The sequence below is a fragment of the Halichoerus grypus genome, chromosome 4 (genome assembly GCF_964656455.1).
Source record: "Halichoerus grypus chromosome 4, mHalGry1.hap1.1, whole genome shotgun sequence".
Taxonomy (NCBI): domain Eukaryota; kingdom Metazoa; phylum Chordata; class Mammalia; order Carnivora; family Phocidae; genus Halichoerus; species Halichoerus grypus.
The window spans coordinates 160,076,637-160,103,022 of record NC_135715.1 but is presented as its reverse complement, the minus strand read 5'-3'; the positions used below and the strand labels follow the sequence as shown (position 1 = coordinate 160,103,022).

At 40.3% G+C, this 26,386-nt stretch overlaps 1 protein-coding gene across 7 annotated transcripts in view; it reads right to left on the bottom strand.

Annotated features, from left to right (window-relative positions):
• Positions 1–26,346, bottom strand: part of NIF3L1 (NGG1 interacting factor 3 like 1) — a 55,165-nt gene extending 28,819 nt beyond the window's left edge. For 2 of the 7 annotated variants that reach the window (XR_013447319.1, XR_013447320.1), the window contains exons 1-6: positions 26,156–26,322; positions 24,268–24,728; positions 23,274–23,436; positions 18,965–19,091; positions 16,387–16,525; positions 7,739–7,822 (exon numbers count right to left, since the gene is read on the bottom strand). Coding sequence is in view for 5 of the 7 variants with exons in the window: in XM_036098531.2 (XP_035954424.1) it covers positions 2,728–2,912; positions 7,739–7,822; positions 16,387–16,525; positions 18,965–19,091; positions 23,274–23,436; positions 24,268–24,703 (1,134 nt within the window). In the remaining 2 variants the exon portion in view is untranslated. Of the gene's footprint in view, positions 1–621; positions 2,913–7,738; positions 7,823–16,386; positions 16,526–18,964; positions 19,092–23,273; positions 23,437–24,267; positions 24,729–26,155 lie in introns of those variants that run through there. The other 5 variants (XM_036098531.2, XM_036098532.2, XM_036098529.2 and 2 more) reach the window with 5 other exon arrangements.
• Positions 26,347–26,386: the final 40 nt, after the last annotated feature.

Here is a 26,386-nt window from a genome sequence, read left to right as displayed (position 1 = left end):
AAAAAGAAGTGTTATGCAAATGACTTTGTTCTTGGGCTTTCTGTAATTACTTGACTTCTCCCTTAGGAGAGTCTCCTACATTTTGGTATTTCAAATTGCTGTTAGAACATTTTCATTCATGTGTGTTGAACACTTCCTACACAGACGGCTCTGTGCTAGATAGAGGAGTTGTAAGGAATATGAAGGAAGAAATATTATGGGGTGTTAATAGCATTAAAAGTTCCAGTATTCTTAATATGCTGAAAAGAAGTGTGAAATAACTGATGCTATGGAAAAGGGAACTTTAAATGTGAGGTTAACAGAAAGCTCCTCAGCACACGCTCTAACAGTTTGGGACACAGCAGCACACTTCGGCCTTGCGCCCGCCCGCACACTCAGGTCACCGCCTTCACTTCTGCTGCCTAACATGCGGTCCTTGAAATGGCAGCAGCCGCAGCAGCTTTCCCTCGGGAACACACAAGTGCTGGGGCCCTACTCGGGCATCTGAATCGGTCTGCATTTTTTAAACTACATCTCCATACATTCTTCTGCACATTGAGTTTGAAAAGCAATGATATACAACTAAACAATCAACACCTTAAAGTTATCAGTTCAGAAAATTTGACAAGTGAAAATAAAGAATTCATCTTTGGTGATACTTTATTTTTAAAAAACTACAGAGGACATATTTGGGGGTATTTTTAGTTATTTAGAAACACTAGCATGCCAGTAAAAAAACTTTAAAAATTGTAGTAACAATGGCATTCTTTAACAACAACAAACCAATTTGGCAATAAGCATGTCCAATCATAAACAAATTCTTTGATCCATTAAATCCCTTCGAAACTCTAACAAAAGGAATTTAATCCACAACCTTCAGGATGAGTAACTGTTAAAGGTGAAATCATGTGCTAACTTCAGTGTGCCACAAAGGAAAAAAAGGTTTAAGCATCACTGCCCCCAAGCTATTTCTTAAGCATCATCTCTGACCATTATCATTCCTGCTTCCCGCTTTCTGCCCTGACAATAATGGATGACTTACTTGGGCTTTTTCAATGCACTGAAAAAGTGCTGTTTCTCTATACTTAGCGTTTGTTCAAGCTGTGCCTCTTGACTGAATTCTACCCCCTTGCCCCAGGAAACCTTCCCTGTAAGCCCTCTGCGTATCTTTAGCATAGGTAATTACAATAAACCCTTAAATATCATCCAAACTTCTGTCCTATTCTCCCCACATCTCCATGGGCCCGGCACATAGAACACAAGCAATGACTGAGGCAAATGCCACTAAGAGTCTCTCAAAGCTGTCTGCTCTCCCATTGGCTCGACTTTGATGTCGACCATCCCTCATCAAAGTTTTCTCCTTGGCTTCTGATGCTTTGCTGATTCTCCCACCTCCTCTCCTGGCTCCTCCTCCAACCCTCGAATTGGGGGCATTTCTTAAGGCTCGGTCCTATTGGTTATTTCTGTGGTGAATCCACAATATTACAGGTGAACCACCAAGAATAATTTGTAAGTTAGGATCCCAAATCCTCCAGGAGACGACTGGTAGGATAAGGGTCCTACAAAAGAAGTAAAATTCTTTCCTTTCTCATCTTAGACAGTATTTTAAAAGACTGGCTTTTGTCATTACCAAAGGAAAAATCTCAGCAGAAAAACTGGAAATATATATAGAAGAATTCGAAAGAAAAAACTCCCATACCACCCAGAGAAAATCCCACCTAAAATGGATTTCTTTTTCCTTCAGGATTTCTTACATACCTCCTGTATCAGGTTTCTCGTCAATGTTCATTAAGAAGTAGTTAAGAACACAGACTCTGGAGCCAGACTACCTGAGTTTGTGTCCAAACTCCCGTCATTTCCTAGCCATGTGGCCTTGGGCAAACTCCTTAACCTGTTTGTTTACTCATCTGTAAAATGGAAATCATAATACCTATATTCTTGTTTCTCAAGATTGAAAGTGTTTATAACATACCTGAGAATGCCTAGCACAAAGTTAATATTGTATGATAACTGGGATTATTCTAAAAGCTAACCATCTTTTTATATTACTAATAAAATTCCATGGGTGTTATACGTAAACAATGAATCATGGAACACTACATCAAAAACTAATGATGTAACGTATGGTGATTAACATAACATGATAATAAAATATTACTAATAAAATTCCAGGTGAGTTACCTAAAAAGCAATAAAACAATAGTCATGAATAATGATCTATATTAAAAAACAAAAAAAACATAAAACCTCATCCTGATTCTGAAATTTAGGTGAAAGATTAGTGATCTGAGAATGGGAACATAGAGATAGACGTTATCACCCCCTAGAGGCTACTACCTAGAAATAAGTGTTCCAATCTCAAGTTAAACTAACCGAGGGCAGAGAGATCTAGAATGACACATCCCATCTATAAGTAAGCTAAGGAGAAGACTGCTTGAACAACTCACCCAGAATGTTAAGTAAACAGATTTCAGTGGATCTCTCCTGGAGTTTATAATGAATATATGCTTTACATTGTATAATCATCTTAATTCATCTTATAATGAATACTTGTTCTTGAATGGTAGTTATGTTATGGTTTTTACCATATGAGCTACAGAACATTTGGTGAAGCAGATTTACAAACCAGAAATAATGTACATTCTAAGACATTCTTCCAGGAGGATTCTAACTCCACTGATTCATGTTATGCATTCAAGTTGGGAGGCAATCGATTTGCAGACTGTCATCCTGTTATTCCTGTATGCTTTATACCACATGAAGAGGGTCCCTGTCTGTCTCTGACAGGATAATATTAATCTTATTCTCCAAGTGAGCACCCAGCATATCTCGAAGATCAGAAAGAAAGCCTCGTTCAGTGTTGCTATGTTCACAGAGGATGACATTTATTCCTTGGGACGCAGCATCCAGAACATCATGATGGGACATCTCACCTGCCAACAAAGGAAGAGCAAATACTTAAATATTAGACATGGAATCTGTAGAATGCTGAACCATAAGTCAGGTACAGGTTTTCTTACATGTCCTCCAATTTAGAAAGAGACCATCCCACTGAGAATTCCAAATTCTTCCTCCTTGGCCTGCTCAAGACAAGTTTCTAAAGCCCCATATGCAACAGTTTCTAACACTGTCAGAACCAGACCCATAAGGACACCCATTCCAAATGTTTCCATTAGTGGTGCCTGGGGGGCTCACTGGTTAAACTTCTCTCTTAATCTCAGCTCAGCTCTTGATCTCAGGGTTATGAATTTGAGCCCTGCATTGGGCTCCAGGCTGGGCCTGGAGCCTACTTTAAAAAAAAAACAAAAAACAAAAAATGTTTCCATTATAAAATAAGTGACCACTGTTAAGTAAACTGGGGCTTTCAGAAAACTTCTCTCTCGTATAAATATTACATAACAAATACCTCCAGAAAATCCTAGGTATACTTTCCAAAGACTCCTTTATGCTTTGTGAACACCAAAATTTTCAGTATAAACTCTAGTCTAATTCATAGAGATGAAATGAGTTTAAGATTATTTCTAAATTAAAGACAAGGTAAAAAAATAAAAACGGCATTTATTTTCCTTTGACTTAGGCAAAATTTCTAGAAATTCTGAAGTTACTGGCAGAAGAGGATTTCATCTTTTATAAAAAGATTTTAGGAAAACTCAAGTGTTTTGAATTTTTAAAACACCCCATTTGTGAATCTGATGACTTCAAATTTAACAGCAAAAAGACACTGCACAATTTGGCTTGTTCATAATAAGCATAATTTTGAAATACGTTTAGAGCCCTAAAATTTAGCATTAAAAAAATAAGAAAAAAAGGTTTTTTCTCCCTGAGAAATTTTCAATCCCCCATGCTTCCCCCTGCTCCCCAATATATGAAATTTCATAATATGGGATAGTTTTTATTCAAGCACCTTTTAAAATGTCTTTTTTTTTTAAGACTTTATTTACTTATTTATTTTAGAGAACGCGTGAGCAGAGGGGCAGAGGGGGAGAGAGTCTCTCAAGCAGACTGCCTGCGGAGCGCGGTGCCCAGCCTCCCAACCCTAGATCATGACCAGAGCTGAAACTGAGAGTCAGATGCTTGACCGACTGAGCCACCCAGGCGCGCCCAAAATATCTTAATCTGTAATAGTGAAATATTTTAATCTGTAATAGAAAAAAAGACCCTAACGGGCCCAGTTAGAAGGCATGCTTCAGGAGAGACAAGTCTGGTGGCCTAGACAGTTAGAAATGCTCTAAGGAGAAGGTGTGAAAGTGGAGGAGTCTGCAAAGACTCTGCAATAACAGCTGAATAACAGTTGAATAAAAGCTAAAAGGGAAGTGAGGCCTAGCTCGGGATGGTAGCTGTGGGAAAGAAAGAGCAAATGAGAGAGAATTTATATTTGCAAGGAGCGAGCACCCCAACTGCTGGTCCTTCCACAATATTGCCCTTAATGACCTGATACTACCATTTCCGCTCAAGGGAAGGGTGATGGACATCAGCAGAGGCCTGTGTGTGGTCTCTGAGCTGGGTACTTTTCATCCCTAAAGTTATACTCAAAGTGATACCTCACAGATCACAGACGACCAAGGTCAGCCAGATAAGACACTTTGTATTTCCCCAAGTAACCAGATAGGAAGGCTATTTTAACAATTTTGAATTGCATTAATTAATCTTTGCACATATTGCTTAATAGTTAAAAAAAACTAGTTTTAAGAAAGTCATTATTTATGAGAAAACAATCACATGCCCCAAACTGAGAGATATGCCACAAAACAAATGGTCTATACTCTTCAAAAATAACAGTGCTCTGGACAAAGATGCATTCTAGATGCAGTGATCAGGGAGGGACTAGATACCAATCAGAAAAAGAAATGCTACAATTCTGATCAATTGGCAAAATTTAAATACAGACTACATATTAAATAGGTGTTTTAACAATATTAAATTCCTGTATTTCATCACTGTGCATGGTCATATAATGTCTTCATCCTTAGGAGACATATGCTGATGTATTTAGGGATAAGATAAAAGGTCATGTATACAATTTATTACAAAATGGTTTTGGGGGAAACACAAACAGAAATATATTTATACACACACCCATAGATACTTATACACACACATATATACATACACAGATATATATGTATGTGACACAGAATGTGCAAAGGTAGCAAAATATAACCATCAGTAATCTTTATTATTCATTTATTTTTTTAAGTAGCTCCATGCCCAGTGTGGAACCCAACCTAGGGCTTGAACTCACGACCCTGAGATTAAGACCTGAGCTGAGATCAAGAGTCAGACATTTAACTGACTAAGCCACCCAGGTGCCCCTATAACTATTAGTAATCTTAAGTGAAGGGCATACAAAAGTTCACTGTACTATCCTTGCAACTTTTCTACAGGTCTGAAATTTCTTCAAAGTAAAATGTTATAATTATATATATATGTATTTTTAAAGATTTTATTTATTTGACAGAGAGAGAAACAGCAAGAGAGGGAACACAAGCAGGGGGAATGGGAGAGGGAGAAGCAGGCTTCCCGCAGAGCAGGGAGCCCGATGCGGGGCTCGATCCCAGGACCCTGGGATCATGACCTGAGCCGAAGGCAGACGCTTAACGACTGAGCCACCCAGGCACCCCTTATATTTTTTTTAAGATTTATTTATTTAACAGAGAGAGAGAAGGAGAGAGCAGGGAGAAGAGCAGAGGGAGAGGGAGACAAGCAGACTCCCTGCTAAGTAAGGAGCCTGATGAGGGACCTGATCCCACGACCCTGAGATCATGACCCAAGCTGAAACCAAGAGTCAGACGCTTAACCAACTGAGCCACCCAGGTGCCCCTACAGTTAATTTTAAAATACTCATGGGGAGCCTGGGTGGCTCAGCTGGTTGAGCATCCGACTCTTGGTTTCAGCTCAGGTCATGATCTTAGGATTATGGGATCGGGCCCCAGGTCAGTCTCTATGCTCAGCAGGGAGTCGGCTTGAAGATTCTCTCCTCTACCCCTCCCCTGCTCGCTTTTGCTCTCTAAAATAAATATTTAAAGAATTAAAACAATAAATAAATACTAAAATTAAATAATCATATAATGCTATAAGATATTCTGCCAAATTGCTTATCCATTGAAAGTTTTTTTTTTCTTTTTTTTTTAAAAAGATTTTATTTATTTATTTGACAGAGAGACACAGCGAGAGAGGGAACACAAGCAGAGGGAGCGGGAGAGGGAGAAGCAGGCTTCCCGCTGAGCAAGGAACCCGATGCGGGGCTCAATCCCAGGACCCCGAGACCATGACCCGAGCCGAAGGCAGACACTTAACGACTAAGCCACTCAGGCTCCCCTGAAAGTTTACTTCAATCTGGTACAAGTTGGAGGGCTTATAAAAATTTTCCATCTTTAGAAGAACAGAAAACGGGTAATGGTCGTGTACATTTTTAGTAAGTTCAGAGCAATTACATCAGGCTTGCTCAGATGCTGCACCTCTATACTTCTGGATGTGACAATGTTAAGGTTCAGCAGCCTCTGAAGGAGGGTGTGCTAGATAATAAGGGGCATGGACATGGGAGGCAGGAGAGGAGTAATAATGCAGAGGCTTAGGAAGTAGCTATGGGAATGGCCAGGGGGTTAAGACCCTGGATTCTGGTCCTAGAAGTCAAAAAAGTAATTTTTTTTTTTAAAGATTTTATTTAATTTTTAATTTTTTTTTTTTAAAGATTTTATTTTTAAGTAATCTCTCTACCCAATGTGGGGCTCGAACTTACAACCCCAAGACCAAGAGTTACCTACTCTACTGAGCCAGCCAGGTACCCTGGAAAAAGTAATTAACTCCCTCTCTCCTAACCCTAAGGCGGAACAGAGTTGGAAATGCAGGTGGTATCAGCAAGTATATCAAGTGCCTCCAAATCCTTTGAACAAGAGGCCATGTTACCTATTAGATGTTATCCTCTAGGACAGAATGTCAAGCCTGGGTGCCAAACAATTACTGTCCAATAGAAATGCATCCTAGAGGTGAAGGACAAAGCGACAGGGATTGGAGAGGAAGGCATGCCCATCAGGGCAGAAGCCAGACAGTGACGGGAAAAGCTTCTCCGAGGAGGTACCTGAGCTTATCACTAGAAGTATAAAGAAAGGGGCAAGAAAGGCATTCCAGCCGGAGAAAACAGTGTAAGCAAAGGCTGCATGGAAGAGGATGAACGTTCAGGCTTGACCAAGACACATAAAGGAAATCACTGAAGGCTTTGCAGCTAAGATCATATTATACCCCAGCAAATTTGTACTTGTGAACAACAGTTAATTTGGGGGGCGTATGTGGAAGACTAAGATTAGGGACTTACCAAAGTAAATCAGGTAGGAGATGATGCCTGAGTAGAGATAAGAGGAAAGGCTCTATGAAGATTCTGGAGCTAGAACTGACAGGAACTAATGATTGGCTCTAGGGCTGAGTAAGAACGATTTTCTGGCTAAGGTGGAAGGGTAGAAAGTGTCCCATTAAAAGAAATCATGTGTAGGAAGAAGACGGGTTAAATAAATGCTCAACATCAGTCTTTTAGATAATCTAATAATAAACTGCGAAATGATTTTTTTTTTTCCCTCTACAAAGAATATAATCTGTCTCCAATTTCAGTGTGGTTCCTGTTTAGTTCGGGTTCAAACAACAGTTATCAGATCCATTTATATACCAAGCGCTGTCCTAAAATCTATTTTTTATCTTGTAAAACATAAACCAAGGTTGGGAAAGGATACACACAAAAAAAGAAAAGGAGACCCAAAGGCTGTCCTACCTGTGAGGTAAAGGTCGGCCTCCATCCCCTGCAGCACCGTGCTCCCAGAACCAGCGCACAGGGCCACAACTTTGACTGGAGACTCTTCAGGATAAAGGAAACAAGAAGACCAATATTTTACAATTCCCCTTCATTTTAGCATTATAATTTGTATCAAGAATCCTTCACGTAATACAGATTTCAGTCCTGGTCTCATCACCAGTACATCAACTTTGCTCACTGAATTTTAAAAAGTAACAAAACATGTCTTCATAGAAACAAGCAGATTATTCTTTGGTATTGCATAAATAACCCAACACAGGGCTGTTCTTTCCTCAGATGTACGTGCTGCACAAGCCCACGTCAGGTAGCACTGAACAGTGCTCACTGCGCAGCTCTAGGCTTTATCCCTGCTGCAAGGTGCAGTGACCTCTCCTGGGTTTCCATGCAACAGTGAGAGGTAGGCAGGTACTATCTCTGTTCTCAGGTGAGGAACCAAAACAGCTAGTTAAAGGAATGCTACAAGTTGATTTGACATACATTTTTAAATATATTTACTCTAAGAGAACAACCTCTGAAGAGTTGAAGAATAAAATAACAGAAACTTTGAAGCCCAAATCCAACAAGTATTTAGCCCTTAAGGCTTCTAGAATGGACACTTCATTAGTGGTCACTACATTAGAGGTATTTTAAAGATTTATTCATTTGAGAGGGAGAGAGTGTGTGTGTGCACAAGTGACCAGGGTTAGGGGCGGAGGGAGAGAGAATCCTCAAGCAGACTCCCCACTGAGCGTGGAGCCTGATGCACGGCTTGATCCCAGGACCCTGAGATCATGACCTGAGCTGAAATCTAGAGTCAGACGCTTAACCGACTGAGCCACCCGGGCACCCCCTGGGGTATTTTAAAAGAGGGGTTCTCTGCATGGGGAGCCCCGGGATCCCCAGCCGTGTACCCACTTCAGCTACAGCTGTCCTGCCAGGGTGCCCCTGCATAAAGCACCTTGGGACCTCCCCAGCCCACTCCCCCTCTGCTCCAGCTGCCCCACTGAGGCCCCCCCTGCACAGAGCACCCTGGGACACTCGGCTTACACCCACTTCAGCTTCAGTTATCTTGCCAGGATGCCCTCTACACTGAGAGCCGAGGGACACCCCAGTGTGCACGCACTTCAGCTTCAGCTGTCCTACCAGGGCATTCTCTGAGAGCCTCAGGACCATCCTGGTCCATGCCCACTTCAGCCCTGCCATCCCACTAGGATAGCCCCAGCACAGAGTGCCCTGGGACTCCAAGATCAGCCAGCCAGCCAAAGTCACTGGGCACATACAGCCTACACAGGGATGATCATACATACACAAGACCATCCCTTCAAGTTTAGGAGAAGTAGCTGTTCTGCCTAATTCATAGAAATGAACACAGAAAGCCAAGCAAAACAAGGAGACTGAGGAATAAATTCCCAATGAAAGACGAAACCTCAGAAAAAGAACTAAATGAAACAGAGATAAGCAATATGCCAGGCAGAGTTTAAAGAAATGGTCATAACGATGCTCACCAGACTGGGGAGAAGAGTGGAAGAACTCAGTGAGAACTTCAACACAGAGACAGAAAACATAAAGAACCTATCTGAGTTGAAGAATATTACTGAAATGAAAAATACACTAGAGGAAATCAACAGATTAGTGGATGCAGAAGAATGGATCAGTGATCTGAAAAACAAGGTGATGGAACACACCCAACCTGAACAGCAAAAAGAAAAACATTTTTTTAACGAGGATACAGTAAGGGATCTCTTCAACAACATCAAGCTAACAAACATTAGCATTACATGGGTCCAAGAAGGAGAAGAGAGAAAGAAAGAGGCAGAAAACTTATTTGAAGAAATAATAGCTAAAAACTTCCCTGATCAGAAGGAAACAGACATTCAAGTTCAGGAAGCACAGAGAGTTCAAACAAAATGCCAAGAGGTCCATACCATGACACATAATAACTGAAATGTCAAAGACTAAAAGAGAATTTTATCAGCTGATTTTCAGCAGAAATTTCACAGGCCAAAAGGGAATGTTCATGATATATTTAAAGTGCTAAATGGAAAAAAAACCTACCACCAAAAATAATCTACCCAGCAAGATTATCATTCAGATTTGAAGGAAAGATAAAATGAGTTTCCCAGACAAACAAAAGTTGAAGGAGCTCATCACCATTAAACCAGACTTACATGTTAAAGAACTTCTTTAAGTGGAAAAGAAAAAGCCGTAATTAGAAGAAAGTTATGAATAAGAAGTAAAATAAGATGATGTATACAAAAAACATAGAGGAGGGAGTAAAAAAGAAGTTCTTTTAAAATGAGTTCCAACTGGGGCACCTGGGTGTCTCAGTCACCTGGGCAGCCAATTCTTGATTTTGGCTTGGGTCAGGATCTCGGGGTCCTGGGATTGAGCCCCACGTGGGCTCCGTGCTCAGTGGGGAGCCTGCTTCAGGATTCTCTCTCCCTCTGCCCCTCCCCCCACTTGCTCACTTTCTCTTTCTAAAATAAATAAATTAAAAAAAAATAAAAACGTGTTCCAACTTAAGTGACCATCACATTATTATTATGGCTATATACTTAGGATTCTATAGATAAACTTCCTGGTAACCACAAACACAAAACCTGTAAGAGACACAAAAAGTGAAGAGAAAGAAAGCCAAGCATAACACTAAAGAAAATCATCAATTACAAGGAAAGGGAGAAAGAGAAGAAAGGAACAGAGAAGAACTACATAAACAACCAGAAACTAAATAACAGTGAGTACGTACCTATCAGTAATTATTTTAAATGTAAATGGTCTAAATGCACCAATCAATAAACTTAGGGTGGCGGAACAGATAAAACACAAGACCCCAACTATATGCTGCCTACAAGAGACTCACTTCACACCTAAAGACACATACAAAATGAAGGAGCAGAAATGAAAAAAGATATTCCATGCAAATGGAAGCAAAAAAAAAAAAGCCAAGGTAGCAACACTTACATCAGACAAAACAGACTTTAAAACAAAGACTAACAAGGGACAAAGAAGGGCATTACATAATGATAAAGGATCAGTGCAAAAAGAAGATATACCAATTATAAATATCTATGCACCCAACATCAGAGCATCTAAATACATAAAGCAAATATTAACAGACATAAAGGGAAAATTTGACAGTAATACCATTATAGTAGGGAACTAACACCCACTTACATCAATGGATAAATCATCCAGGCAGAAAATCCATAATGAAACAGTGTCTTTGCATGACACATTAGTCCAGATGGGCCTAACAGATATACATTGAACATTCCATCCCAAAAAAACCAAAATACACCTTCTTTTCAAGTGTACATGGAAGATTATCCAGGATAAATCACGTTAGGCCCCAAAACAAGTCTCAATATTTTTTTTAAAGATTTTATTTATTTGACAGAGAGAGCGAGAGAGCACAAGCAGGGAGAGCAGTAGAAGGAGAGGGAGAAACAGACTCCTCGCCAAGCAGGGAGCCCAATGTGGGGCTCAATCCCAGGACCCTGGGATCATGACGTAAGCTAAAGGCAGATGCTTAACCATCTGAGCCACCCAGCTGCCCCGAAGTCTCTAAATTTAAGAATGAAATTGAATCATGCATCTTTTCAGACCACAACGCATGAAACTAGTAATCAATCACAAGAAAAAAACTGGAAGAAACCACAAATATGTGAAAGCTGAAAAAACAATGGGTCAACAAAGAAATCAAAGTAGAAATAAAAAAATAACAGAGAGACAAAAGGAAATGAAGACACAATGGTCCAAAATCTGAGACTCAGCAAAAGCAGTTCTACGGAAAATTTACAGTGATACAGGCCTACCTCAAGAAACAAGGAACATCTGAAGTAAACAATCTAACCTTACACTTAAAGGAATTAGAAAAAGAACAAAACCCAAGGTCAGTAGAAGGAAGGAAACAAAAGAGCAGAGCAGAAATAAATGAAAAAGACTAAAAAAAACCCCAAAAACCCAACAATAAAAAATATCAGTGAAACCAAGAGTCATTTCTTTGAAAAGATAAACAAAATTGATAAACCTTTGGCCAGACTCAAGAAAAACAGAGAGGACCCAAATTTAAAAAATCAGAAATGAAAGAGAAGTAACTACTGACACAACAGAAATACAAAGGATGAGAGACTACTTCGAAAAATTACATGCCCACAAACTGAACAACGCAGAAGAAATGGATAAACTCCTGGAAATACACAATCTTCCAAAACTGAATCAGGAATAAATAGAAAATCTGAACAGACTGATTACTAGTAATAAAACTGAATTAATAATCAAAAAACTCCCAACAAATACAAGTCTAGATGAATTTACGGGTGAATTCTACAAGAGTTAATATTTATTCTCCTCAAACTATTCCAAAAAATAGAAGAGAAGGAAATCTTCCAAATACATTCTACAAGGCCAGCATTACCCCAATTCCAAAATCAGACAAAGACACTCCCAAACTACAGGCCAATATCCCCAGTGAACATAGATGCAAAAATCCTCCACAAAATATTAGCCAACCACATTCAACAATACATTCACCACGATCAAGTAGCATTTATTCCAGGGATGCAAGGATGCTTTGATAGTCATAAAATCAATGTAATACACCACGTTAACAAAGCGAAGGATAAAAATCATACAATCATCTCAATAGGTGCAGAAAAAGCACTGGACAAAATTCAACATCTGTTCAACAAAGTGGGTTTAGAGGAAACATTCCTCAACATAATAAAGGCTATATATGGAAAAACTCACAGCTAACAAACATCATACTCAATGGTGAAAAACTGAGAGCTTTTCCTCTAAGCTCAGGAATAAGATAAGAATGCCCACTCTTGCCACCAGAAGTCCTAGTCATAGCAATCAAACAAGAAATAGATATCCAAATTGATAAGGAAGACATAAAACTATTTGTAGGTGACATAATAGTATACATAAAAAACCCCAAGACTCCATCAAAAAACCATTAAAAGTAATAAATTCAATAATGTTGCAAAATACAAAATTAATATATAGAAATCTGTTACATTTTTATACACTAATAATGAAGTAGCAGAAAGAGAAATTAAGGAAACAATTCCATTTACAATTGCACCAAAAATAATAAAATAGCAATAAACTTAATCAAGGAGGTGAAAGTCCTGTACTCTGAAAACTATAAAACACCGATACAAGAAATTGAAGATGACACAAATGGAAAGATAATCCATTATCATGGATTTGATAATGGAATGTTAAAATGTCCATACTACCAAAAGCAATCTACAGATTCAATGCAATCCCTATCAAAATACCAACAGCATTTTTCATGATACTAGAACAAATAATACTCAAATTTGTATGGAATCATAAAAGACTCTGAAAAGCCAAAGCAATCTTGAGAAAGAACAAAGCTGGAGGCATCACACTTCTTGATTTCAAGATATACCACAAAGGTTTAATAATCAAAACAGCACGGTACTGGCACAAAAAGAGACACATAGATCAATGGAACCGAATAGAGCCCCGAAATAAACCCACATTTATATATGGTCAATTAATCTTCAACAAAGGAAGCAAGAATATGCAATGGGAAGAAGTCTGCTCAACAAATGATGCTGGGAAAACTGGACAGCTACATGCAAAAGAATGAAACTGGACCCCTATCCTACCACCACACACAAAAATAAACTCAAGATGGATTAAAAACTTAAATGTGAGACCTGAAACCATAAAACTCCTAAAAGAAAACATAGGCAATAATTTCTCTTACACTGACCTTAACAATACTTTTCTAGATAGGTCTCCTGAGGCCAGGTAAACACAAGCAAAAATAAACTACTGGAACGACACCAAAATAAAAAGCTTTTGCACAGGGACATCTGGGTGGCTCAGTGAGTTAGGCGTCTGCCTTTGGCTCAAGTCATGATCCTGGAGTCCTGGGTTGAGCCCCACATTGGGCTCCCTGCTCAGCAGGGAGTCTGACTCTCCCTTTGCCCCTCACCCCGACTGTGCTCGCTCTCTTGCTCTCTCTCTCTCTCAAAAATATAAAATCTTAATTAAAAACAAAAAACAAAAAGCTTTTGCACAGCAAAGGAAACCATCGACAAAATGAAGAGGCAATTTACTGGAAGGGGAATAGATATTTGCAATGATAAATCCAAAAACAGGTTAACATCCAAAATATATATTTTTTTTTTTTTTTTAAAGATTTGATTTTATTTATTTATTCATGAGAGACAGAGAGAGAGAGGCAGAGGGAGAAGCAGGCTCCCCGCTGAGCAGGGAGCCCGATGCGGGACTCGATCCCAGGACCCTGGGATCATGACCTGAGCCGAAGGCAGACATTTAACCATCTGAGCCACCCAGGCGCCCAACATCCAAAATATATTAAGAACTTATACAACTCAACACTAAAAACAAAAAACAAATAATCCGATTTAAATGGGCAGAAAACCTGAACATTTTTTCAAAGACATACAGATGGCCAAAAGACATGTGAAGAGATACTCAACATCACTCATCATCAGAGAAATGCAAATCAAAAACCACAAGGAAGTATCATTCACAGCTGTCAGAAAGGATGAAATCAAAAAGACAAGAAGTAACAAATGTTGGCAAGGGTGTGGAGAAAAAGGAACCTTCACGTACTGTTGGTGGGAATGCAAACTGGTGCAGCCACTGTGGAAAACAGTATGGAGGTTCCTCAATAAATTAAAAATAGAATACCATATGACCCAGTAACCCTATTACTATTTACACAAAGAAGAAACACACAAATTTGAAAAGACATATACACCCCTATGTTTACTGCAGCATTATTTACAACAGCCAAGCTAAGGAAGCAACATAAATGCTCATCAATAGATAAATGGAGAAAGATGTGGTAAGTATACATAATGAAGCATTTACTCTGCCACAAAAAAGGAGATCTTGCCATTTGCAACAACATGGATGGACCTAGAGGGTATTATGCTAGGTGAAATAAGTCACAGAGAAAGACAGATACCATAATGAGGAATCATACATGGAATCTAAAAAAACAAAAGAAATAAATAAAAAGGAGAACAGATGGCTGCCAGAGGAGAGGGGGAATGGGCCAAATATGTGAAGGGGAGTAGGAGACACGTCCAGTTACAGAATGAGTAAGTCATGGGGACAAAAGGCACAGCACAGGGAAAATGGTTAATGGTATTGTAATGGTGTTGTATGGTGACAGATTGGTAGGCACACTTAGTGAGCATAGCAGCATCTACAGACTTGTTGAACACCTGAAACTAATATGACATTGTATGTTAAGTATACTTCAATTAAAAAATAAATGAAACAGGGGCACCAGGGTGGCACAGGTGGTTAAGCATCCGACTCTTGGTTTCAACTCAGGTTGTGATCTTAGGGTCATGAGATCAAGCCCTACGTCAGGCTCCGCGCTCAGCGCAGCGTCTGCTTGGGATTGTCTCTCCCTCTCCCTCTGCCCCTCCCGACCCCCCCGCCACACACACACCCACGTGCGTGCTTGCTCTCTCTCCAAAATAAAGAAAGAAATCTTTAAAAAATTAAATCAATCAATCAATAAATAACATAAAAATGTTGTTTGAAAGAAAAAATCAAAAAAGCAGCTTTGGGGTTGGATCAGAAGTCAAATCCCATCTCTGCCACCCATTTTCTTTGGAAACTAGCTTCCATGAGTTGTTTGGGGACTAAGTTACCTATTTGTCTGAACCTGTAATATAATGGGAATAATAATACCTCCCACATAATTAACAGCTAGCATGTACTATATTCAATGTATGCCAGTCACTGTGCCCTGTCACACGGATTAGACTAACTTGATGAGTAAGGTTTTCTTATTGTTACTGCAGTTTTTACAGATGAGACTACCATGACACAGAGGTGTTCACTGACTCGTCAAAGTCATGCAGCAAATAGGACAGACAAATTTGAACCCAAGGCATTCAGAATCCACACTCAGAACAAGTATGCCCCACTCACTGCCTTTGCAGCGGGAATTCACATACTTAAGAAATTCAGTACGCTGCTAGTTTCACTGCAGGACAAATGGTCTGTTCACTTCCTTTGTTCCCCCAAATACTGGGAAAAGCCAAAGGACAAGGCAGTGGCTATAAGACTCAAACTGCAGTGGGTCACTTTGCACCTCATTATAAAATATCACCAGTATTGTAAAATATAACATTTGCATTGTTAATTGGAGCAATAACAATTTCCAGCTCTCTTCTTGGCCCATGGTAAGACTGCATTTCATGCCCTGACTTGTATTGGCAATGTGATTAATTCTGGACATGAGCTGAACAGAAAATGTATCATTTCCAGGCTAGAATACTTAATTAATGCTTTAAGACCCTCCAAACTCTCCCTCTGCAACAGAAATCAGTCTACAGTGAGGAGACTTCTGCTGCTGACTTGAAATGAACACCAAATATGAGAGAGATATAAATCTTGTTTGAGCCAATAAGATGTATACCACAGCATAACCTAGCCCACCCTGATTGATAAAATAAACCAGTCATCTCCCATGAGCTAACATGTTTCCTGTCACTTATATGAATATATAACCAAGAGCTTCAACTTTTGCCCAAACACTACATAATACTACGTTAGTAGATACACCAGACAAATAAACGGTACATATTTACCTAAGGTCCTTCCTACCCCAAGAGCAAGGCGAACATGAGATAGTTTAAGGTGCCTTTTGATTCGCTCAATCATGGTTGCCAAGGAAACAGATTCATCCAGTGTGCATAACCGTCCCATTCCAGTATGTAGAAGCAGAGGCTGAGGAGAAACAGAAGTTAGAAAAACTATCCATCTTCGTCCTAGAAAACAAACAGCAAATGATGAGAATAAAACATGCACACTGAGCTTACTATAGCCAGCACCAGGCTAAAGTCTCGGGATGCAAACCTGACAAAAACATTCTCTGACTTCTACGAGCTCAGTCTTCTGGAAAGGCAAATCTTTAGATAACTAATCATAATAAAAGTGTTTAAATACAAGAGAGGTGCTATTTTATGGAAGCACAAGGAAACCACAAAATAAATGAGCTGGTACTTGGCGTGGGGGTACTTGGAGGAAGTGCAATCAAAGGGGTTCTTTTTGTTGTTGTTGTTGTTGTTTTTTAAGATTTATTTGTCAGAAAGAGAGAGAGAGAACACAAGCAGGGGGAGCGGCAGGCAGAGGGAGAAGCAGGCTCCCCGCTGAGCAAGGAGCCCGATGTGGGGCTCGATCCCAGCACCCTGGGATCATGACCTAAGCCGAGGGCAGATGCTTAACTGACTGAGCCACCCAGGCTCCTGGAATCAAAGGTTTTACAGAGACGGGTCTCCCAGATCAGAAAAAAGGTTAAAAAAAAAAAGGAGTGATGGTAAGTGCAGTGTAGTGGGAAAGGGATAGGGTGAAATGTGGAAAGGCATGAGCTCAGGGTGGATCCAAGAACAGACACTCTAGCTGGTGTGCAGAGCAAGGGCGAGGGACAGAAGGCATGGCCAGTCATGCAGGGCTTTGTACACTGTGCCAGAAAGCATGGACTGTCTCTTTTAGGTGCCCACTAAGGAGACTACTCATCTCCCAGGTGACGAAAGATGAGCGTTTCAACTACTACGATGACAAAGCAAATAGAGAAGAGACAGTTTCGATTTGGGGACAGATCAGCAGGGCTTGGATTTATGAGAGGCAAGGCAGAGTTTTAGAAACTTGGAAAATAAGGTAGATGATGATGCCACCAATGAAACAGAAAAAATATTTAAAGGGGTGATGTAGGGGCGCCTGGGTGGCTCCGTCGGTTAAGTATCTAACTCTTGACTTCAGCTCAGGTCATGATCTCAGGGTGGAGCTTGCTTAAGATTCTCTCTCTCCCACTCTCTCTGCCCCTCCCCCCAACCCCTGCTCTCACGGGTGTGCATGTTCTCTCTAAAAATAAATAAATAAAAATAAAGGGGTGATATAGGGTATAAGGTCAGTATTTGTAAATATTGAAGTACTTGTGGGATCCATTAGCAGGAAAATGTCCACAGAGTCCCTGGAAATACGGGTTTAACTTTTTACCTTAAGAAAGCATTCTGAGCCAGAAAAGTCAAGATATAGGAATCATTATACAAATGGTGGCCAATTGTTAAAGGAGCAAATAAAATGGTCCAGACAGAGAGTATAAAAGAGATAGAATCTATAACTTGTAATGGAGTCTCTAACCCTAAAAAGAACTGCTATGTAATACTAGGTGTCAACTACACTTCAATAAAAACAGAATCTTTAGGGGCGCCTGGGTGGCTCAGTTGGTTAAGCATCTGCCTTCAGCTCAGGTCATGATCCTGGAGTCTTGGGATTGAGCCCTGCATCCGGCTCCCTGCTCAGTGTGCTTCTCTCTCTGCCCCTCACCCTGCTTGTTTTCTCTCTCTCAACTAAATAAATATTTTTTTAAATCTTAAAAAAAAAAAAAACCAAAAAGAATCTTTAAAATTATTTTTTATTTTTATTTTTTTTGAGAGAGAGAACACATGTGAGCTTGGGGGGAAGCGGAGTCTTGAGCAGGATCCACACCCAGTGTGGAGGCCCACTTCATGACCCACCTCATGAGATCATAACCTGAACCAAAATCAAGAGACGGACACTTAATGGACTGAGCCACCCAGGTACCCCAAAACCAGAACTTTTTTTTTTTTAAAGTACGGCAGCGCTATGACCTGAATATGTCTGCCCCACACAAACTGATATGTTGAAATCCCAACCCCCAAAGCTGATGGTATTAGGAGGTGGAGCCCTTGGGGGGTACTTAAGTCATGAGTGGGGAGCCCACATGACTGGGATTCGCTTATAAAATAGGCTCCGAGAGATATCGCTAGTACTTCTTTTTATGTGAGGACACAGAGAGAAGGCGCCACTGCTAAACCAGGAAGTGGGCCCTCACCAGATACCACTCCCAATCTGTTGGTACCATTACCTTGGACTTCCCAGCCTCCCGAACTGTGAGAAATACATTTCTGTTCTTCAAAAGCTATCCACATAGAGCCCAGATGTGTTATAGCAGCCCGAACAGACTAAACATCTATCAGCACTTTTCCACTCCTGGAATGTCTCCCTTTCTCAATATATTTTTCAGGGTATTTTATGCACTCAACACCACCTTGTACTTCTTTAAGTAAAGTTAATAGCCTGTCAATCTAACAATTTACAAATGAATCTGTCAAACAAAAATGCACAGTAATATATTTTGATTACCTTCTCCAGTGAGAGAATTTCGGTCTTCTGATAGAACTGTCTGCTCTGGGAAAGAAAAGCCACCACCTCTATCAAAGCCTCCTGACTACAATTCAGACTAATCCGTGTTTGTTCCTCATCATCAGTCCTATTAAAAGAAAAAAAAAATCACTTGCTCCTTTAGGATAAATGTAAGCGAAATGTATTTTATTTTTCGTAAAGATTTTATTTATTTGAAAGAGAGAAAGCGAGCATGCGCTCACAAGAGAAGGGGCAGAGGGGGAGGGAGAGAGAATCCCAAGCAGACTTTGTGCTGAGTTTGGACCTCACTGCTGTGAGGCTCAATCTGACAACCCTAAGATCTTGACCTGAGCTGAAACCAAGAGTCAGATGCTTAACCAGACACTTAACTGATTGAGCCACCCAGGTGCCCTTTGAATCGTATTTTAAACAATCCAGTTTACAACCTCCTGAAATAGAGATTAGATTACATGAAATTTAGGATTCAATCCCAAACCAAATTATTCTCTAGAATAATATTCCTCAAACTTCAGCATGCATCAAAATCTCCTTATAGATTTTTTTTAAAAAGATTTATTTGAGGGAGAGAGAGCATGAGCGGGAGGGGCAGAGGAAGAGAGAAAGAGAATGTCAAGCAGGCTCTGCGTTCAGTGTAGATCCCAACACAGGGCTTGATCTCATGACCCTGATATCACAACCTGAACGGAAACCAAGAGTCAGATGCTTAACCCCACTGCACAACCCAGGCACCACAAAATCTCCTTGTAGACTTATTAAAACACAGATTGCTGAGCTTTACCCCCAGAGTTTCAGATTCAGTAGGTCTAGGCGGGGATCTGAGAATTTACCTTTCTAACAAGCTGCAGGTGATGCTGAGGTTGCTGATGCAGGGACCTCACTTTGAAACCACTGTTATAGAACTATTCTTTTTTTTTTTTTTTTGGACAGAGAGAGAGAGCACAGAGCAGGGGAAACAGCAGAGGGAGAGGGAGAAGCAGACTCTCCGCTGAGCAGGGAGGCCGATGCGGGGCTCAATCCTAGGACCCTGGAATCACGACCTGAGCCAAAGGCAGATGCTTAACCTACTGAGCTAACCCAGGGGCCCTGTTATAGAACTATTCTAAATCCCAGGTGTGCATCAGCAATCTGCTAGCTTCTTAAAATGATAGCCGCTGGACCCTTCTACAGATCCAGTGAAACAGAACTTCTGCGAATGGGAGTAGGGCAAACTGAATTTTTTAAGGCCCTACAGAAGTTAACTTTCAAATATCACTGAATACAAGGATCTCTGGGACAGATTTTCAGGCAAACCCAATTCTAATTACATAGATCTAGGATGAAAAGCCAAAAATGTGCATTTTTCATAAGCATCCCATTAACAATGATTTAGGGGGTCCTTGAGTCACCCTCTGAAAAGCAATGCCCTAGAGCCTCTCCAGAAAGATTGGCCATCAGGAAAGTTTTGTATTTAACCATAAACTCTAAATATAATCATAGAATTCTAGAACTAAAAGACACCTTGAAAGAATCTGGAGGAGTAGTTGTCAACCCTGGAATCATCTGTGGAGCTTTGAAAAGAAAAACTGCCTGGACCCCAATCTAATGGTAAAGCCCAGATATTACCTGTAATAGGGAAAAACTAAAACCAAATGTGCATCAGTTAAAAAAAAAAAAAAAAAAAAGCTCATCAGTTAGGAAGAAGAATGCTTAAAGAAACCCAGTACATCTAAAATAAGAAACACTACAAAGCAGGTAAAGAGATCTTCTATAACTATATGGGATGATCTCTAAGACACCCTGGTAAATAAAAAAAGGCAAATGCAGCATACCATTTAATTAAGGGGAAAAAAAAAACTGCATTTCTTCATATCCCTGTATACCTATGAAAAGATACCCACTTCTCCAAAAACAGGGAAAAGATGATTTGCATTGAAGATACTGGAACTGAGTAAAAGGAACAAGGAGGACTTTCATATTGTTTGAAATTTTCATGCTTTATTTCTATCATTTTCTTTTAATTTCAGTATTTACACAGTATTTCAATATGATAAAAGACCGCCATGACTGGAATCTATAAAGTCCTATAATTTCTCTTGAGATTCTTTAAATTCCTCAACACTATTAGAAAACATTTGCAATTTAATTATAAGGTGTCTACACTTAAAAACCTCTCATAAGGGGCACCTGGGTGGCTCAGTTGTTTAAGCGTCTGCATTCGGCTCAGGTCATGATCTCATGGTCCTGGGATCGAGCCCCACGTTGGGCTCCCTGCTCAGCAAGGAATCTGCTTCTCCCTCTCGCTCTGCCACTCTCCCTGCTTGTGTGTGTGCGTGCACGCTCTCTCTCAAATAAAGAAATTAAATCTTTAAAAAAAAAACCACTCATGAAAGAATCACTTTTTGTTGTAGCCTGATACAGATTTCCACTTTATTAAAATCATTATATTTATCTTTGTTTTTTAAACAATTACTAAGTTACAGCTTTGTGTAACTTGTCTTTTAACATGTTTCAAAAGGCATTAGGATAAATTAGCTTCAAAGGAAATCATCTATGAGATACCATTTTGGTATCTCTGCCCTAATAAATGATTGGCCTTATAAGAGGCACCTGAATGTTTTTTTTTTTCCCTTTAAAGTACTTGGGAGGATGTGGAGAAAAGGGGGAACCCTCTTACACTGTTGTTGGGAATGCAAACGGTACAGCCACTCTGGAAAATAGTATGGAGGTTCCTCAAAATTTTAAAAATAGAACTCCCCTATGACCCAGCAATTACACTACTAGGTATTTATCCAAAGGATACAAACATAGTGATTGGGGACGCCTGGGTGGCTCAGTCGGTTAAGCGGCTGCCTTCGGCCCGGGTCATGGTCCCAGGGCCCTGGGATCGAGTCCCGCATTGGGCTCCTTGCTCAGCAGGGAGCCTGCTTCTCCCTCTCTCTCTCTCCCTCTGCTTGTGCTCTCTGTCAAATAAATAAAATCTTAAAAAAAAAAAAAAAAAAAAAAACAAACAAACATAGTGATTGGAAGGGGCACATGCACCCAATGTTTATAGCAGCAATGTCCACAATAGCCAAACTATGGAAAGAGCCTAAATGTCCATCAACAGATAGATGGATAAAGAAAACATGCTATGCATATACAATGGAATATTACTCAGCCATCAAAAACAATGAACTCTTGCCATTTGCAACGATGTAGATGGAACTAGAGCATTATGCTAAGCGAAATAAGTCAGAGAAAGACAAATACTGTTATGATTTCACTCACATGTGGGATTTTAGAAACAAAACAGATGAACAAAGGGGAAGGGAAGGAAAAATAAAATAGGATGAAAACAGAGAAGGAGGCAAACCATAAGAGACTCTTAATTCTAGGGAACAAACTGCGTGTTGCTGGAGGGGAGTTCGGTGGGGGGATGGGCATTAAGGAGGGCGCTTGATGTAATGAGCACTGAGTGTTAAATACAACTGATGAATCACTAAATTCTACCCCTGAAACCAATAATACAGTATATGTTAACTAAATTGAATTTAAATAAAAAATAAATTTTATTTATTTTTAAAGATTTTATTTATTTGACAGAGAGAGAGCACAAGCAGGGGGAGCGGGATAGGGAGAAGCAGGCTCCCCACTGAGCAGGGAGCCTGACCTGGGGCTCGATCCTAGGACCCTGTAATCATGACCTGAGCCAAAGGCATATGCTTAACCAACTCAGCCACCCAGGTGCCCAAAAATAAATAAAATTTAGAAAGTGCTTGGGAGGGGCACCTGGGTGGCTCAGTCGTTAAGCATCTGCCTTCGGCTCAGGTCAGGATCCCAGGGTCCTGGGATCGAGCCCCGCATCGGTCTCCCTGCTCAGCGGGAAGCCTGCTTCTCCCTTTTCCGCTCCTCCTGCTTGTGTTCCCTCTTTCGCTATCTCTGTCAAATAAATAAAATCTTAAAAAAAAAAAAATAAAAAAAAAAAATAAAAGGTGCTTGGGAATCACTGATTTGCTGGAACCTAAAAGTAAACCCATGTAATCATGTGTTATCGGTAGGATTTATCTATTACTCTCAAGTAAAAACCACCTTTCAATGTTACCAGGAAAACTAGAAATATTTTAAGTAAAAGGTGTAGCGCAGTCCCTCCCACATAAATGTTACTTGTCATTTTTATTGTTTCGAAAAGACCCCATGGAACACCCACATGCTGCCTTAGAAACCCATCCTGGGGGAAAACAGTTTCAGACCTAAATACCACGGTTATAGAATTTATAAGGAAGATCCATACAGATAAATATACACAAAAAAGGAGGAAAATATATCGTACCTAGTAGAAAAAGAAGTGACAGAAACATCTGCAATTTCTTTCACTGCAGAAATGACTTTGTCCAGGTCTTCGGTGCAGTTAACACTGAATTCTACTCTATGCGTCCCTGCTGTGGGGTAGTTGGGAGCTTTGGAAGGATGTATGGGTCTGGAGGTGCAAACTCCTAGGAAAAAAATGGTGGGTTTTTTTTTTTTTAATTAAAAAGATGAACTATTATGGGCAAAATTTTAAGGAAATGAGTTTTTAAAGATCAATTCTCAGATACTTATGTAATACACACACACACACATACACACATACCCCTTACATATATACCTAAATCCCCATAATCTAGGGATTTAGTACATACAAAATCAAATTTATTTTCAGAATTATTTTCCAGAAGACTCTTAAATATCACAAAAACTTGACTCATGAATTCTTAGAGGATATACAGAATTGTGACTGCTTCCTAAATTTATTCATGTAAACCATCATTCAGGTTGCAAATGCTCATAATCTACTTGACCACATTAATCCAGATGTCATCATAAAAGCTTCAGCCCCAATGAGTAAACTAAAATAACTTACTAAACACAAAACTAAAACACATAGGCTGAAGTCCTTCATTGTACTGGGCTTGAGCAAGCATTCAATAAAACTCTGATGTCTATTTAACTGACACATGAAGTATATTCTGGAGAGGTCTGAGCTCTCGACTCAATTTAACAAGCACTTCTCCAATTTCTGGGTGCTAGGCACTGTGCCACATGAGTGAGGACTCACAAAGCTCAGTACAGCAATGAAGATTTCCTATGCTCTCCTTACTCATTAAGGATAAAAATTAAGTTTCTCAAATACAATTGCTAGATTTCACAACATTATTTTTAAATATATAAAAATAAAATAACGGTACCCACATCTAAAGCAGTTAAAATTCTGTTGGAAAGACATTCTAAAATTTCAAAGCATTTGTAGGGAAAATATTAAACATGAAAGAATAAGAGCTTCTCACCAAGTCCTTTAGCCAACCAGCTGTTGACTCCCTGGGGTGCAGCATCATAGGCTGTGTGAGGAGAGTAAATACCGACTCTGTTTTCCAGAGCCCGGATCACCAGGCGTTCCTTCCAGGTTTTCCAGGTAATGTGCTTTAAGGGTCGGAAAATAGGTGGATGGTAGGAGAGAATGAGATCCACCTTCTTTTGCAGCGCCTCCTCCATTACTTCCTCGGTCAAGTCATTGGTAAGGAAGAGTGTGTGTACAGTGTGTGGTGGGCTTGGTTCCACCAGTAATCCAACATTGTCCCAACTCTCAGCAAATGAGAGGGATGCAAAGTCATTCAAGGAGGAAAGGAGCACCTTCAAATCCATGAAGGAACGGGAAAAATTGCAGATCGGGGAATGAACAAGCCGGATTGTTCTGGGAATGAGGCGTACAGGAGAGGACAACATACAGAAATCAGGCAAAACTGAGTGTCTGAAGTCAAAACACAGAAAAAGGGTACACAGATACACGTTAGGCCTGGACCTTGGAGGGAGCAAACCATACGAGTAAAAGAGCTGTAGTCACATATTCCTGGGTTCAAATACTGATTCTGCCACTTACCAGGACACAGTATATTAGATAAGTCATTTAACCTGAGGTTATTTTCTCATTTACAAAATGGGAGACACTATAACCTACATCAGAGGTCATTCACAGGAACAAATCAATTAATATGTGTAAGTCATCTAGCATGAGCCTGGTACATAATACACAAATGTTCATCCCCACCTCCTCGACCTCACACACACCCTGATTCTTGTTCTTCCCATCCTTGCTTCAACCACTCTCCTCCCTTCTCCAGTTCTCTAAATACTACCCTTCCAAGTCTCCTTCAACTTCCTAAAGCTTTTCTCGACAAACCTTTTCAGTGCCCAGACCCTATACAAAACTAACACTATCAACTCCATTAAGAATCCAGGAACATTTCTATTTTTGAAGAACAGCATTCATAGTATGCATAATAATTAACAAGATAAGCATAGCCAATCGTAAATTTAATCAAGTATTCGTAACCCAGTAATTTAAAAAACAAGTTTTTCAACAAAAATATTTAACAAATTTGTTGAAAAAAGTATTTTTTCAGCAAAAATATTTACTACTACATGTGTGTACTTTTTCAGAATCTGACTGGAAATGCTGCGGAGCCTCCAAAATGCACTGGACCCTGGGGTCTTGGAAGATCTTCTAAAGGTTCTTATACCACTTTCCCTCTCCGATTCCAAGTACTGATACCGCCCCGCTCTCCAGACTCTTCTAAATCTGGCAGGCGTGAAAGTGAAGCCCTAGTGGGCCACCACAGCTTTGAGTTATTTACTGCTAAATTTGAAAGAGCCCTTGAAAATAACACAGAACACCCTCCATTTCACAGATCAGGAAACTGAGAGGCTGCGTGGCTTCACGCCGCAATTAACAACGGGAGGCGGCACACGTGGTGGTAGAGCACCGACTCTGAAACCAGACTGACTCCCAGAGCCACAGCTGTGTAACAAATTATCTAACCTCTGCTGTCCTCCGAAGAATGAAAATAGTGCCCCGCTTACGGTGTGGTCGCAAGATTTAACCGTACAGCTGGGAACAATGCCTGTCAGCACTGTTTTTTTTTTTTTTTAAGATTTTTATTTTTTATTCTATTTTGACAGAGAGAGACCCAGTGAGAGAGGGAGCACAAGCAGGGGGAGTGGGAGGGGGAGAAGCAGGCTTCCCGCGAAGCAGGGAGCCCGATGTGGGGCTCGATCCCAGGACCCTGGGACCATGACCTGAGCCGAAGGCAGACGCTTAACCACTGAGCCACCCAGGCGCCCCAGCACTGTTTTTAAACGACATTAGTATGACCCCACTTTACAGCCTGCAAACTGCACCTTGTTACGTTGCTTCATCTACCTCTCATTTCATTCTCACTTCCGACCTTTTCCAGGACAACGAAGAGGCCAAACACGGCAATAAGCTCCTGAGCCGGCACTTCTTCCCCACTGGCGCCCTACGCTATCACGCCACAAACTAATTTCCTGCCCCTGTCTCCTCCTCCGCCTCCTTTCCCAGAAGCACCCTCACAACTTCCAGGGCGTGCACTAACCATGGCCCGCCACGGG